At 38.4% G+C, this 13,126-nt stretch overlaps 1 protein-coding gene across 7 annotated transcripts in view; it reads left to right on the forward strand.

The window, feature by feature from the left end:
- The window catches only part of STAC (SH3 and cysteine rich domain), a 168,997-nt gene that overhangs the window by 146,344 nt on the left and 9,527 nt on the right, over window positions 1-13,126 (forward strand). For 3 of the 7 annotated variants that reach the window (XM_019022893.4, XM_055381413.2, XM_019022894.4), the window contains 2 exons: window positions 3,366-3,417; window positions 3,524-3,661. In XM_019022893.4, the coding sequence (XP_018878438.1) occupies window positions 3,366-3,417; window positions 3,524-3,661 (190 nt within the window). Of the gene's footprint in view, window positions 1-3,365; window positions 3,418-3,523; window positions 3,662-5,281; window positions 7,606-13,126 lie in introns of those variants that run through there. The other 4 variants (XM_063703684.1, XM_063703682.1, XM_063703683.1 and 1 more) reach the window with 2 other exon arrangements.

The following is a 13,126-nucleotide window of genomic DNA, read 5'->3' on the forward strand; positions in this document are numbered from 1 at the left end:
TCCAGAAGTATGTCTGGTATTTCTCATAAGATTATAGCCTGTTATCCCAGTGAGTGCCTTATTCTAATGTGTAATTCAGTTAACGAGGGTCAAGTGCTGGGGACTGTCCACCTCTAGGCACAGCCAAGAGTGAGTCTCTCAGTAGACTATAAAAATAGAGGTCCGATTGAGGCAGCACCCTCTTTCACCCTTAGGGAAAGGTACCTCCCACAGTCTGCCTCTTTCACTCTTAGGGAAAGGTACCTCCCCCAGCTTTATTCCCTATTTACAGTTTCTACCAGAGCAGCAGCAAAGTCATTGTGTTTGATACTAACTCATGGTTTCTTAGGTTACTGGTTTAAATAAAATCTGCTGGGGCTTAGAAGATTTTTCTACATTGACTTTCATCCTTGCTGCTTAATTAAATCCCTGACCTGGGAAAGAGTGATTTTCAGCCACCTCGCTTTCTGTGGCATCAGCATGAAACTGTGACTGTTGAAATACCAAAATGCCAGTTGTGCTTAATGCTGCAGGTGTGACAAGCCTGTTATATTTGGAATCCCTGATGAAGATAGATATTAACTGAGAATTGAAAATGACAGCAAAGGAGATTGGATCAGAATAGCAAAATGAATACGCAAATCTACTTTTGCTCCAATTCCTAAACATGTCAGAAAATACTTTTTTTTTTTTAACACATCTATAACAGTACTAGAAAACAAGAACGCATGCTAAGAGAGAACCAGAAATCTTGGGAATTTCCTCGCAGACTACAGCAAATGCAGTTGAATTGTGAACAATGAAGATGACCAGAGACCAAAGAATACTCAGGACAAAACAGCTATAGAAGGGGGAGCACATTTAAAGAGACACGGAATGCACAGGACTTCACTGAAAAGCGTGAGAGTCTGCAGTGGATTGATTGCATTAATGGCCCTAATTATTCACCCCTCCCTATATTCATGCCCCTGTCATGGGACTTTGCAGTTCCTCCCAAAACAGAGGTGGATGGAGCCTGTTACCCTATCCCTTGAGTCTGAACTGGCCTTGAGACTTGCTTTGGCCAATGAAATGAAGCAAAGTGACAATGTGTCAGTTCTGGATCTAAGCCTTAGAGGCATCACGTGCTTTGCATGTTTCCATGCACTGCTCCTGAACTTTGATCATTGCTATGAAACTGACCTTCCAAGGAATGAGAAATGTGGAATAGGGCAAAGTCACCCCAGTCACCTCAGCAAAAGCCAGCCAACACCCAGGCCTGTGAGTGAGCCATTGGGGTTTTGTGGCTGTTTATCACACAGCATTACTGTGACAATACATAAGTGATACAGTCTCAACTGTATTCATAGCACCACATTACTACTTATAATGAACAATTGGCAGCAATGATGTTGAACTCCAGAATTAAGCCAACACCTATACTCTAAAGAAAAAGAACTCATGCCTAAGGAGGGCTCTTATGTGAGCATAGAAGCCTGGGAAATAAGAACTGTGTTGAGATAACTCTGGACCTTCAGACCTTCTAGAGGGCATGGAAAAAAGGAAAAGGCAGCTCTACTTAGGAGAAAAATAAACTGACCTTTTCTCTCACCAGTGGTAAGAAAATCCTCCTTGCTACAGCTATTAGGATAGGAGGAGGAGGCGGCACCATACTGCTTATCTGCTATACGTTCAAGTATCCAAAAGGGAGGAGACGCACCAATTGACACATGCTGCTCCCTTAAACAGAGCCTGTAAATAGCCCTTGCACTTGAAAGGGAGACCCATGGCAGACCATAGGTATAGAATAGCGGAGAAGCCCGTCCACACCCACCTACCTACATTTTCCATTTTCAGTCTTTCATAAAAAGAGATAACCAAGAAACATTAGATTTTAGAAAAAATACTTGACATAAAAAAGAAGTAATAAGATAAAGGATAGGCCAACTAATTTCAGAGGAAAAAAATATTCAGTAAAAGAAAGAAATATTGTTTTGAAAATATAATAATCTCTATACAATCCATTATAACATTGCATCCATGATGGAAAGCCACTTTCAGAACTCTTTCAGAAAAGAATAAGGAAATAATGAGAAAGAAAGAAAAATTTCAGAAATAATAAAGAACCCTTAGAAACATTTTTTTCTAAAAATGTTTTCTGAAAACTTTTTCTAAAACAATTCTCAGTATTATGATAAATAATAGAAGACAAGCCCAAATACAAAATAAATGATCAGGAAAATAAAATTGAGAAAAAAATTTAAGAACATAGAGGAAAATAAGACTGTAAGTGTGTAAGAAAGACAAAAAATGTGAGAATGGATTCAGAAGGTCCAGTATGTGTTGACTAGAAGTTCCAGAAGGAAAGAAGAGAGAACATCATAGATGGGAGAAAAACATGAAAGAAATAGTAGAGAAAATTTTCCCAGTGTGAAAAATAACAGCCTTCCAATTTTCACAGCTGTGTTGAATAGAAAGAATTAAACAACAAAAACACATTAGTCTTCAGCCAAACCCAAGCAATTCTTGATGAATCATGTAGAATGTTGACACACACACACACATGCACACATACACAAATCTAGTACAAAACTCCAATTACACTAGCATAAAAGATGGCAGACAGGAAAAATGGAGCTAAGCAAAAGTGTGCTAGGTTTTGAGAAGGTATTGGGAAGGTGTAGATAATGATAAAGATAATGACCAATTCTAGATGTCAATACTAAACAAAAAAAATACATGAACATATCTATGTATAAATGTAAGTGTGTGGGAAGGAGTCTAGAAGGACACACAGGGGACGGGAGGTAGATCATGGGGCTGAGAAGAAGGGAGATTTGTATCTTGAAATTTTGGAGCTTCATGATCATTTATGTATCAAACTACAGGTAACAGTTATTTTTGGCTGGGCTGGATGACTCACGCCTGTAATCCCAACACTTTGGGAAGCCGAGGCGGGCAGATCGTGAAGTCAGGAGATTGAGACCATCCTGGCCAACATGGTGAAACCCCATCTCTACTAAAAATACAAAAATGATCTGGGCATGGTGGCGGATGCCTGTAATCCCAGCTACTCGGGAGGCTGAGGCAGGAGAATAGCTTGAACCAGTGAGTCAGAGGTTGCAGTGCGCCGAGATCACGCCACTGCACTCCAGCCTGGTGACAGAGTGAGACTCTGTTTAAAAAAAAAAAAAGAGTTATTTTTAAAATACAGCATAAAATCATGTTTGCCTTCAATGTGTAATACAGCTATTTTCTTGGTAGGAAGAACTGGTAAAAGTTATATTTACTTTATTTCTATTTCTTTTAAGACTATTTGTGTAAATGAGAAATGATTACTCCTGACTTTAAAGTATCTTATTTTTCTTTTTTTTTCCTTTACCTAACTCATTCATTCTTCATTTTAGGCCAGGAGACATAATTACTCTTTTAGAGGATTCCAATGAAGACTGGTGGAAAGTAAGTGTTCCTCTTTCTTTAAAAAAAAAAGAGAAAATCATTTGGTAACTATTATAATTATAATACATGCTACAATTGTGGATGCATGCCTCCCTTTTCCTTTCAGGGGAAAATTCAAGACAGAATTGGCTTCTTTCCAGCCAACTTTGTTCAGAGACTACAACAAAATGAGAAGATTTTTAGATGTGTTAGAACCTTCATTGGGTGTAAGGAACAGGGGCAGATAACACTGAAAGAGAATCAGGTGAGTAAATCACACAAACACATTCCAGATATGAGCCAAATAGGGTGTCATTTTAATAAACTTAATAATATGTATAAATCTGAATGAGTGGGGTCACATTCAAAGTATTCACTTTGAGAAAAGATATACTTACTCCAATGATGTCAGTGTTGTAGGAGCTAAACATGCAAACTAAAATTTTAGGAATCTCACTTGGTGATACCTGTTCATACACGAAACATGATAGTGGCAGGCGAGGACATCTCCTCCCCCATGCTCTTCTCGGAAGACCACCGGTCTCTGATGTGGACAGCTTCTCTCATTTGGGCTCTGAGTTAGTGTCCAACAAAGGTGTGGTTAATTCTTCAGTGCTCTCTAATGAATACTTTGTTATTAGTTGTTGCTATTAGGAACCTCTTGGGTTTTCTTATCTGGACTCCAAGTCTCTACCTATTCACTGAAGCCCATAACACCTTCATATCATTGCAAAAGACACGGACCAAATTTAGATAACCAGATACTATCTCAGGCTCATAAATGAACATCTCTGTATGTCTAATCTAGAGGTGCCTGTCACCATCTTGCTCCAGGGCCATGTTGAATGTAGAGTTCTCTTTGATGCTGTCAATTTTCCTGAGAAGTAAAATGTGAACCCCCACATTTGTATGTCTTTAAGCTCCACCATCTCATGGCTGGAATGTTGATAGAGACAAAGAAACAGCATTCTCACACTTTAACTCTCTGGCCTACTCTTCCTGTCTTTGTCTTCCAGCAGAGAGAGGCCTTCCTACCCTGCCTTCTTCTCTGACTGCAGCTCCCCTCAGGTCATGTCCTGTGTCCTCACTACAGAGTAAAATAATCTGCTTGGACTTACGGCGGGGCTCGGTGGCTCACGCCTGTAATCCCAGCACTTTGGGAGGCCGAGGAGGGCGGATCACGAGGTCAAGAGATGGAGACCATCCTAACCAATATGGTGAAACCCCGTCTCTACTAAAAATACAAAAATTAGCTGGGCGTGGTGGCACACATCTGTAATCCCAGCTACTTAGGAGGCTGAGGCAGGAGAATCTCTTGAACCAGGGAGGTGGAGGCTGCAGTGAGCCGAGATCGTGCCACTGCACTCCAGCCTGGTTTGTTCTTGATATATTAGTGGAGGATTTGGGGAATTAAAAATTTATTTCCTCTCCCAATAAAGTCTCACAGAGGACTTTAATTTTCAACTTTGGAAGTCAAAAATCTTTCCTCTGTTTCTTTCTGCATTCTTGGTATAAGAATTTTATTATTTCCCAAGGTAATGAATGCCTGAAGTTGAAATTGATAAGGCTCGCCCTACAAGGAAGTTCACAATGAAAAAGGCATTAATAATTTTAATACATCTCTGTTCAACAGAGTTGCTGAAAACACATCTTGAATGCCTTTTTTAGGATTGCCTCAAAGATAGTTTCTAAGTCACACAAGAAAATCAGTCATTACCTTAAAATTATAGCTGATTTGTAATTTTAAAAATTGTTTTGCCCCACTTAATCAACCATTGTGTAGTCCACATGTAGCTTTAACTGACTTTATCATTTTCAAACTAACAAATATATCCTCAAAGAATAATAATTCACCTTTTCTTTTTTTTTCTTTTTTTTTTTTGAGACGGAGTTTCACTCTTGTTGCCCAGGCTGGAGTGCAATGGCGCAATCTCGGCTCACAGCAACCTCCACCTCCCGGGTTCAAGCCATTCTCCTGCCTCAGCCTCCGGAGCAGCTGGGATTACAGGCATGAGCCACCACGCCTGGCTAATTTTTTAATGTTTTTAGTACAGTCAGGGTTTCTCCATGTTGGTCAGGCTGGTCTCAAACTCTGGACCTCAGGTGATCCACCCGCCTCGGCCTCCCAAAGTGCTGGGACTACAGGCGTGAGCCACTGCGCCTGGCCAATTTACCTTTTCTTTATGGCTATTCAAAAGAATCTTTAAAAGGAAAAATCTAAAGAAAAATGATAATATGGAGGACAGCTTTTTTAAAAAAATGTAACTCACCCTCCCTTTAAATTCAAGTAAATGAAAATCATTGAAAACAAGAGACCAATAATTCTGAGTATTATTTTCCCTATATATTTTAACAAAGGTGGAGATGGAGTCATTGAAACTGGCACTTTCATAAATGCTGGGAGACATTAGTCCACTCATTTGGATACTGATGTGGTACCATGTATTTAGAGCCATGAAATTGCTCAACTTCATGAATACAGTAATTCCATTTTCTGTAATGTATCCAAGAAAATAACCTAAAGTAAACAGGGGGAGACTTTATGCAAAAAGACAGTCATCAGAGTGATATTCATGATGGTGAGAATTAGGAACAATTGCACAAACAACGGAAGTGATTAACTCAATGACAATATTTTCTTTAATGGACAACGTTAGGACCCTAAGCAATTTTGATGGTGTTATGATAATATTATGGAATTGGAATAGTGGGATCCGAACCCAGATCCCAGTCACTGTTCTCCCAAGATAAACACAAATAGAGAGATGCAGACGGGGCCTGAAGCCCTGTTTTCATTCATGGAACCATAGTAAACCAGACAGAGTACCAGATGTGATCTAGAGACCTAAGAGGCCTCACCACAGCCCACCCACCTTACCACCACCACCATGGGCTGGTCTGAATCTGAAGATCTAATGGTACCAGATGCCCCATGGGAGAAAGGGAGCAGAAAGGACTGTGGCAAAACTGGCATAAGATGGCCCGATTCCCTCCCAGAAGGAACAAGAGAGGAGGAAGCTTTAGGAGACAGTGAGAAACCCCTGGCACCTGTGGTGCAATTAGATCTTCTGCCTTTGGAGAAGTGAGGAGAGACCTAGGAGAGAGGGCAGGTATCTTCAAATATTGTGTCACTATCTTAAATGATGGCTTCATAAACCATGAACAAATAAATATTAATGATACAATGGTAGTAAAAAAACTTAATGGCTTTGTTCTCTTCCATTTAAATTACTTTCATGGTATATTTTACAAAAATAAAATTTAAAAGTAGCACAATTTAAAATATTCAATCTTGTCTTTTGAATCTAATAACATAAAGGTACACAGTGTTGCTGTGGTTTCCTGGGCCTCAACTTTGCACATGTGTACACAAATGCACACACACAACACACACATCACCATATCCAACAATTGCTATATCGAATTGCATTATCTGCTGCTGCTTATATAGATGCAATAACCCCAAGAGGTGTATGCCATCTAACGATTTTTGGTTGTTAAAATCTCTAATATCCTTAGGAAATTGGGTCACTGGGCTCTATGGTTTCACCCTGGTTTTACAGTTTTACTTGAAATTGACATACTTCCCTTTTATAAAAATTGCTTATATGATATGCGCACTTTAGGACACATTGCATTTTGTAAATTGCACAAGCTCTCTTTCACCCAGTTGCTTGTAGACAGACTCTATGTTTAAAGAAATCAAAAGTCATCAATGTGCTGACATGAAATATACCTCACTCAAGAGCACCCGATCCTTCATTTTCTGCCCAAAGTTGTTTGTTCCCCCTGGGGCTGTTATTTGCCAACCTATCACTTGCCTGCATACTCCCCAAAGAGGTAACAGCAGAAGCCATCATCTGCCTATAAAGAGCAGTGGCATCCAAAGATTCCCCTTAATGACAATACCCCTGGAAACCTACTACCCCTACCCCTGGAAGACTGCACTGACCACTCTGTCTCCCATAAAAGTATATGCAAACCCCACATGACTATTCCTTTTTGGATGTGATGACCTGTTTTGGGGTCTGCTTTTTGAAAGAGAACATTTTATCTCTAGTCCCTGGCTCACAGAAAAGGAAAGAACAAATTAATACTGTCTTAAACATTGTCACAATAATAATTGTTATAAGAATCATATTTATTAGTCATTATTTAATGTCATACAGACACACTGTATAAATAAAGTTTATACACATGCCCTGTGAATTTTATGGATTCATTATTTCTATTTTATAAATGAGAAAACAAACACTCATAGAGGTTATGTGTCTTGCTCAAGGGGCAAAAGCCTAGTAAGTGTCCAGGATGGAACATAAACACAGGTCTGCAAACCCCAAGTCAAGGCTTTCCACTAGCCATGTGCCCTGAACAATGTGGAAAGAACTCTGAACAGTAAAGAGCAGCTTGGTTCCCAAGGATGACGAGTGTCATAAAGGCAGCTGTCTTGGGACCAAAAGACTCCTTGAATACAAGTTCTTGCTCATGTGGGCTCCCTATTGGGTCATTCTTGATTCCAGGCAAAGGCATCATCATTAGACTGACACCCCATCTCTGATGCAATACACAACTCGCAAAGCAAATGGGCACTTTTCCCAGCTTGATTCCGTGCCAACACTTCAACCTTCCCCAAGTTTACCCAACTGTATCCTTCCTGTTCCAAAAATTTGGAAAGTCTTTGAATAAAATAAATTTGGGAAGAATGTTCATCTTTATTGGCAAAGTGTTACCCAATAATCTTGCTAGCATGTTTTTTTTTCAGAATAATCTTATGCTTTCCCATTTGAGGCCAAGCATTGTTTTTATGTTATTAAAATCCAATCAGTGAAACCAGAAGGCAAATTAAAATTTGCTCAAGTTGATCAATTTCTACAAGCAGAACATCTGTTCAGTGACTCCCACCAATTCCTTGGCATATTCCCCACAATTTTTTTCTGGGAATGGGCCTCATACCTGCATTCTCTGCCCTCATGGTTAAACTGAATCTGCTAGGGTTTGGGGTGTGGAGGAGGTAAGGCAAACAATTCAGCCTCTTCAGCTAGACACGTTCAAGATGCAACAGAGCATTTCAGCCTGAACCTGGAACCAAATGAGTCTGCTCATAATTATTGTCTTCTTTTATTTTAGGTTCAGGGGTACAACATGTGCAGGTTTCTTATATAGGCAAATTGCATGTCACGGGGGTTTGGTGTACAGATTATTTCACCACTCGGGTAATAAACATAGTATCAATTTTTTAAATACATCAGCCATTTCAAAGAAAAAAATACCTTTTAAAAATCAATTTTAGAAACAAATTTCAAAATTTGACTCCCCTTTAGTGTCCTAAGTTATTTTAGGTTGAAGATTTCAAAATATGCTTGTTAATTGCAGGGAGTATGTAACAGAAAGAGCACAGATACTGGTGTCATACAGAAATGGATCTATATCCTGTGTGATTTTGACAAAGTAGCCTCTGAATGTCAACCTTCTCATCAGCATAGTAGCATCTCTCTCTTGAACTTGATGTGAGAGTTAAATGTGCTCACCTATATAAAGCCTTAGCACAGTGCCTGGCCACCACAGATGCATAGCAGAAGTCATTTTCCTGGCTACCATTATCACTAAAGAGTAAAGCCTAAATGAGGAATTCATCTGCAGTGGTTAATGCCACCTAAACTTACCCAGTAAGCACCAGAAAATAGCCAATATGATATTTATAACCCTACAAATATAAAGAGACAAACGGACATTAACAAGAAAATAAAAGAAATTTGATTCTAAAGATAAATGCAATGCACGACTTTGATTAAATCACATTTTCTACTTCTGGGGTTAATCTGTCTCATAATTATTGTTTTTTTTTTTTTGCAGAGCTCTTGTTTCCAAATATAATTAAGTTATCCATTTGTTATGAACACAATGAGAGTTTGCATTGATACAAGTATGTTTTCTGTTTCCTCCTCCTCCTTTTCCTCCTCTTCCTCCTCCTTGTTCTTCTTCTTCATCTTCTTTTTGTGAGGCAGGGTCTCACTCCCTAGGTAATCCTCCCACCTCAGCCTCCCAATGAACTGGGACCACAGGTGTGCACCACCATGCCCAGATGATTTTTGTATTTAATGTAGAAGTGGGGTTTTGACATGTTGCTCAGGCTGGTCTCCAAGTCCTGGGCTCAAGTGATCCCCAGCCTCCCAAAGTACTAGGATTACAGGCATAAGCCACTGCACCTGGCCTCTTCATTTTTAAATTTTAAAATGTATCCTTATTAAATTGACTTTAAAATACCATAAAACATTTCTTTAATGGGAATAACATTGAATCTATAAATTACTTTGGGGAGTATGGCCATTTACATGATACTTTTTCTTTCTATCCATGAGCATGGGATGCTTTTCCATTTGTTTGTGTCCTCTCTTACTTCCTTGAGCAGTGGTTTGTAGTTCTCCTTAAAAAGATCCTTCACTTGCCTTGTTAGCTGTATTCTAGGTATTTTAGACTCTTTGTAGCAATTGTGAATGGGAGTTCATTCATGATTTGGCTCTCTGCTTGTCCGTTGTTGGCGTATAGTAATGCTTGTGATTATTGAACATTGATTTTGTATCTTGAGACTTTGCCAAAGCTGTGAATCAGCTTAAGAAGCTTGGGCTGAGATGATGGAGTTTACTCAATATAGGATCATGACATCTGCAAACAGAGACATTTTGACTTCCTCTCTTCCTATCTGAATACCTGTTATTTCTTTCTCTTGCCTGATTGCCCTGGCCAGAACTTCTAATACTATGTTGAATAGAAGTGGTGAGAGAGGGCATCTTTTTTGTGCCAATTTTCAAGGAGAATGCTTCCAGCTTTTGCCCATTCAGTATAATATTGGCTGTGGGTTTGCCATAAATGGCTCTTATTATTTTGAGGTACGTTCCTTCAATACCTAGTTTATTGAGAGTTTTTAAAATGAATGGACGTTGAAATTTATTGAAGGCCTTTTCTGCATCTATTGAAATAATCATGTGGGTTTTGTCTTTAGTTCTGTTTATGTGTGAATTACATGTATTGATTTGCATATGTTGAACCAGCCTTGCATCCCAAGAATGAAGCCAGCTTGATCATGGTGAATAAGCTTTTTGATGTGCTGCTGGATTCAGTTTGCCAGTATTTTACCAAGGATTTTTACATCGATCTTCATCAGGGATATTGGCCTGAAGTTTTCTTTTTTTGTTGTATCTCTGCCAGGTTTTAGTACCAGGATGATGCTGGCCTCATAAAATGAATTAGGGAGGGGTCCCTCCTTTTCAATTGTTTGGAATAGTTTCAGAAGAAATGGTACCAGCTCCTTTTTGTACCTCTGGTAGAATTCAGCTGTAAATCTGTCTGGTGCTGGGCTTTTTTTTGGTTGGTAGGCTATTTGTTACTGCCTCAATTTCAGAACTTGTGATTGGTCTATTCAGGGATTCAACTTCTTCCCAGTTCAGTCTTGGGAGGGTGTATGGCCATTGACATTCTTCACAGAATTAGAAAAAAAACTACTTTAAAATTCTTATGGAACCAAAAAAGAGCCTGTATAGACAAGGCAACCCTAAGCAAAAAGAACAAAGCTGGAGGCATCCCGCTACCTGGCTTCAAGCTATACTACAACGCTACAATAACCAAAACAGCATGGTACTGGTACAAAAATAGATACATAGGCCAATGGAACAGTATAGAGGTCTCAGAAATAAGACCACACATCTACAACCATCTAATCTTTGACAAATCTGACAAAACCAAGCAATGGGGAAAGGAGTCCCTATTTAATAAATGGTGCTGGGGAAGTGGGCTAGCCATATGCAGAAGATTGAAGATGGACCCCTTTCTTACACCTTATACAAAAATTAACTCAACCATTCAGGACATAGGCACAGGCAAAGACGTCCTGACAAAAACATCAAAAGCAATTGCAATAAAAGCAAAAATTGACAAATGGGATCTAATTAAACTAAAGAGCTTCTGCACAGCAAAAGAAACTATCAGAGTGAACAGACAGCCTACAGAATGGGAGAAAATTATTGCAATCTACCCATATGACAAAGATCTAATATCCAGAATCTACAAGGAACTTAAACAAATTTACAAAAAAACAAAAAAAACAAAAAACAAAAAAAAACAACCCCAATAAAAAGTGGGCAAAGGACATGAACAGACACTTCTCAAAAGAAGATATTTATATGGTCAGCAAACATATGAAGAAAAGCTCAACATCACTGATCATTAGAGAAATGCAAATCAAAACCACAAAGAGTACCATCTCACTCCAGTCAGAATGGTGATTATTAAAGAGCCAAGAAACAGCAGATGCTGGTGAGGCTGTGGAGAAATAGGAATGCTTTTACACTGTTGGTGGGAATGTAAATTAAACCATTGTAGAAGATAGTGTGGCCATTTCTCAAAAACCTAGAACCAGAAATACCATTTGACCCAGCAATCCCATTACTGGGTATATACCTAAAGGAATATAAATCATTTTATTATAAAGATAAATGCATGCATATGTTCATTGCAGCACTATTCCCAATAGCAAAGACATGGAATCAACCCAAATGCCCATCAATGAAAGACTGAATAAAGAAAATATGATACATATACACCATAGAATACTATGCAGCCATAAAAAGGAATAAGATCATGTCCTTCGCAGGGACATGGATGGAGCTGGAAGCCATTATCCTCATCAAACTAATGCAGGAACAGAAAACCAAACACTGCATGTTCTCAGTCATAAATGGGAGCTGAACAATGAGAACACATGGACACAGGGAGGGAACAACACACACTAGGGCCTGTTGGGGCAGGGGCGTGGTGGGGTAGTGAGAGGGAGAGCATCAGGATAAAAATATAATGCACATGGGCGTAATACCTAGGTGATGGGTTGATAGGTGCAGCAAACCACCATGGCACACATTTACCTATCTAACAAACCGGCACATCCTGCACATATATCCTGGAACTTAAAATAAAATAAAAATTTTAAAAAAGAAAACAAAAAATACTGATCTAAAAAGTGGACTTTAAAATACTTAGGAAAATTAACTAAGTCCATAAATTGAATATTTATGTGGAATTCAGTCTATTTTACTCTAGTTGACCAAACATTAATTAAAGATCCTTCTGAAAAAAAATTCTTTAAATTCATGCATAGTTTTATTGCACCTATAGAACCATTTTCATTTATTGTTTGTGTTCTATCAAAGCTTTAAAAAAACAGAAAAAAAATTTTATATTACAAAACCAAAATGCATTTATTTTGGAGAAAATTTGAGGGAAAATATTTTTAAGAGGTATAAAAGATAAAATAGAGACCATAAGCAATTCAACCATTAAATTATTACCAACATAAACACTGGCATATTTCATGTCAAACTTTTAATTCATATTTTGATATCATATCCTCTTTAGTTTCCTAACATTTAAAAAATTTAGTCATTAAATGTTTATCAAAACACAGGTTTTAAGAAAGTTTTATTAGAACATAGCTAAATTTATTCATATATATATGGTCTGCGGCTGCTTTCATGCTACAACTAAATAGCTGAGTTGAGTCACTGCAACAGAGACCAGATGGCCTGCAAAGCCTACAATATTTAGCATTTGGCCCTTTATAGAAAAAGTTTGCCAATCCTTAGTCTAGATGTACAGGAATGTGTTTAAGTTTCTCTTGTTATTGGATATTCAGAGTTTTTATTTTTAAAACTGTTATTGATAACTGCAATGAACATCTCTG

Source organism: Gorilla gorilla, chromosome 2 (genome assembly GCF_029281585.2).
Source record: "Gorilla gorilla gorilla isolate KB3781 chromosome 2, NHGRI_mGorGor1-v2.1_pri, whole genome shotgun sequence".
NCBI classification, from domain to species: Eukaryota; Metazoa; Chordata; class Mammalia; order Primates; family Hominidae; genus Gorilla; species Gorilla gorilla.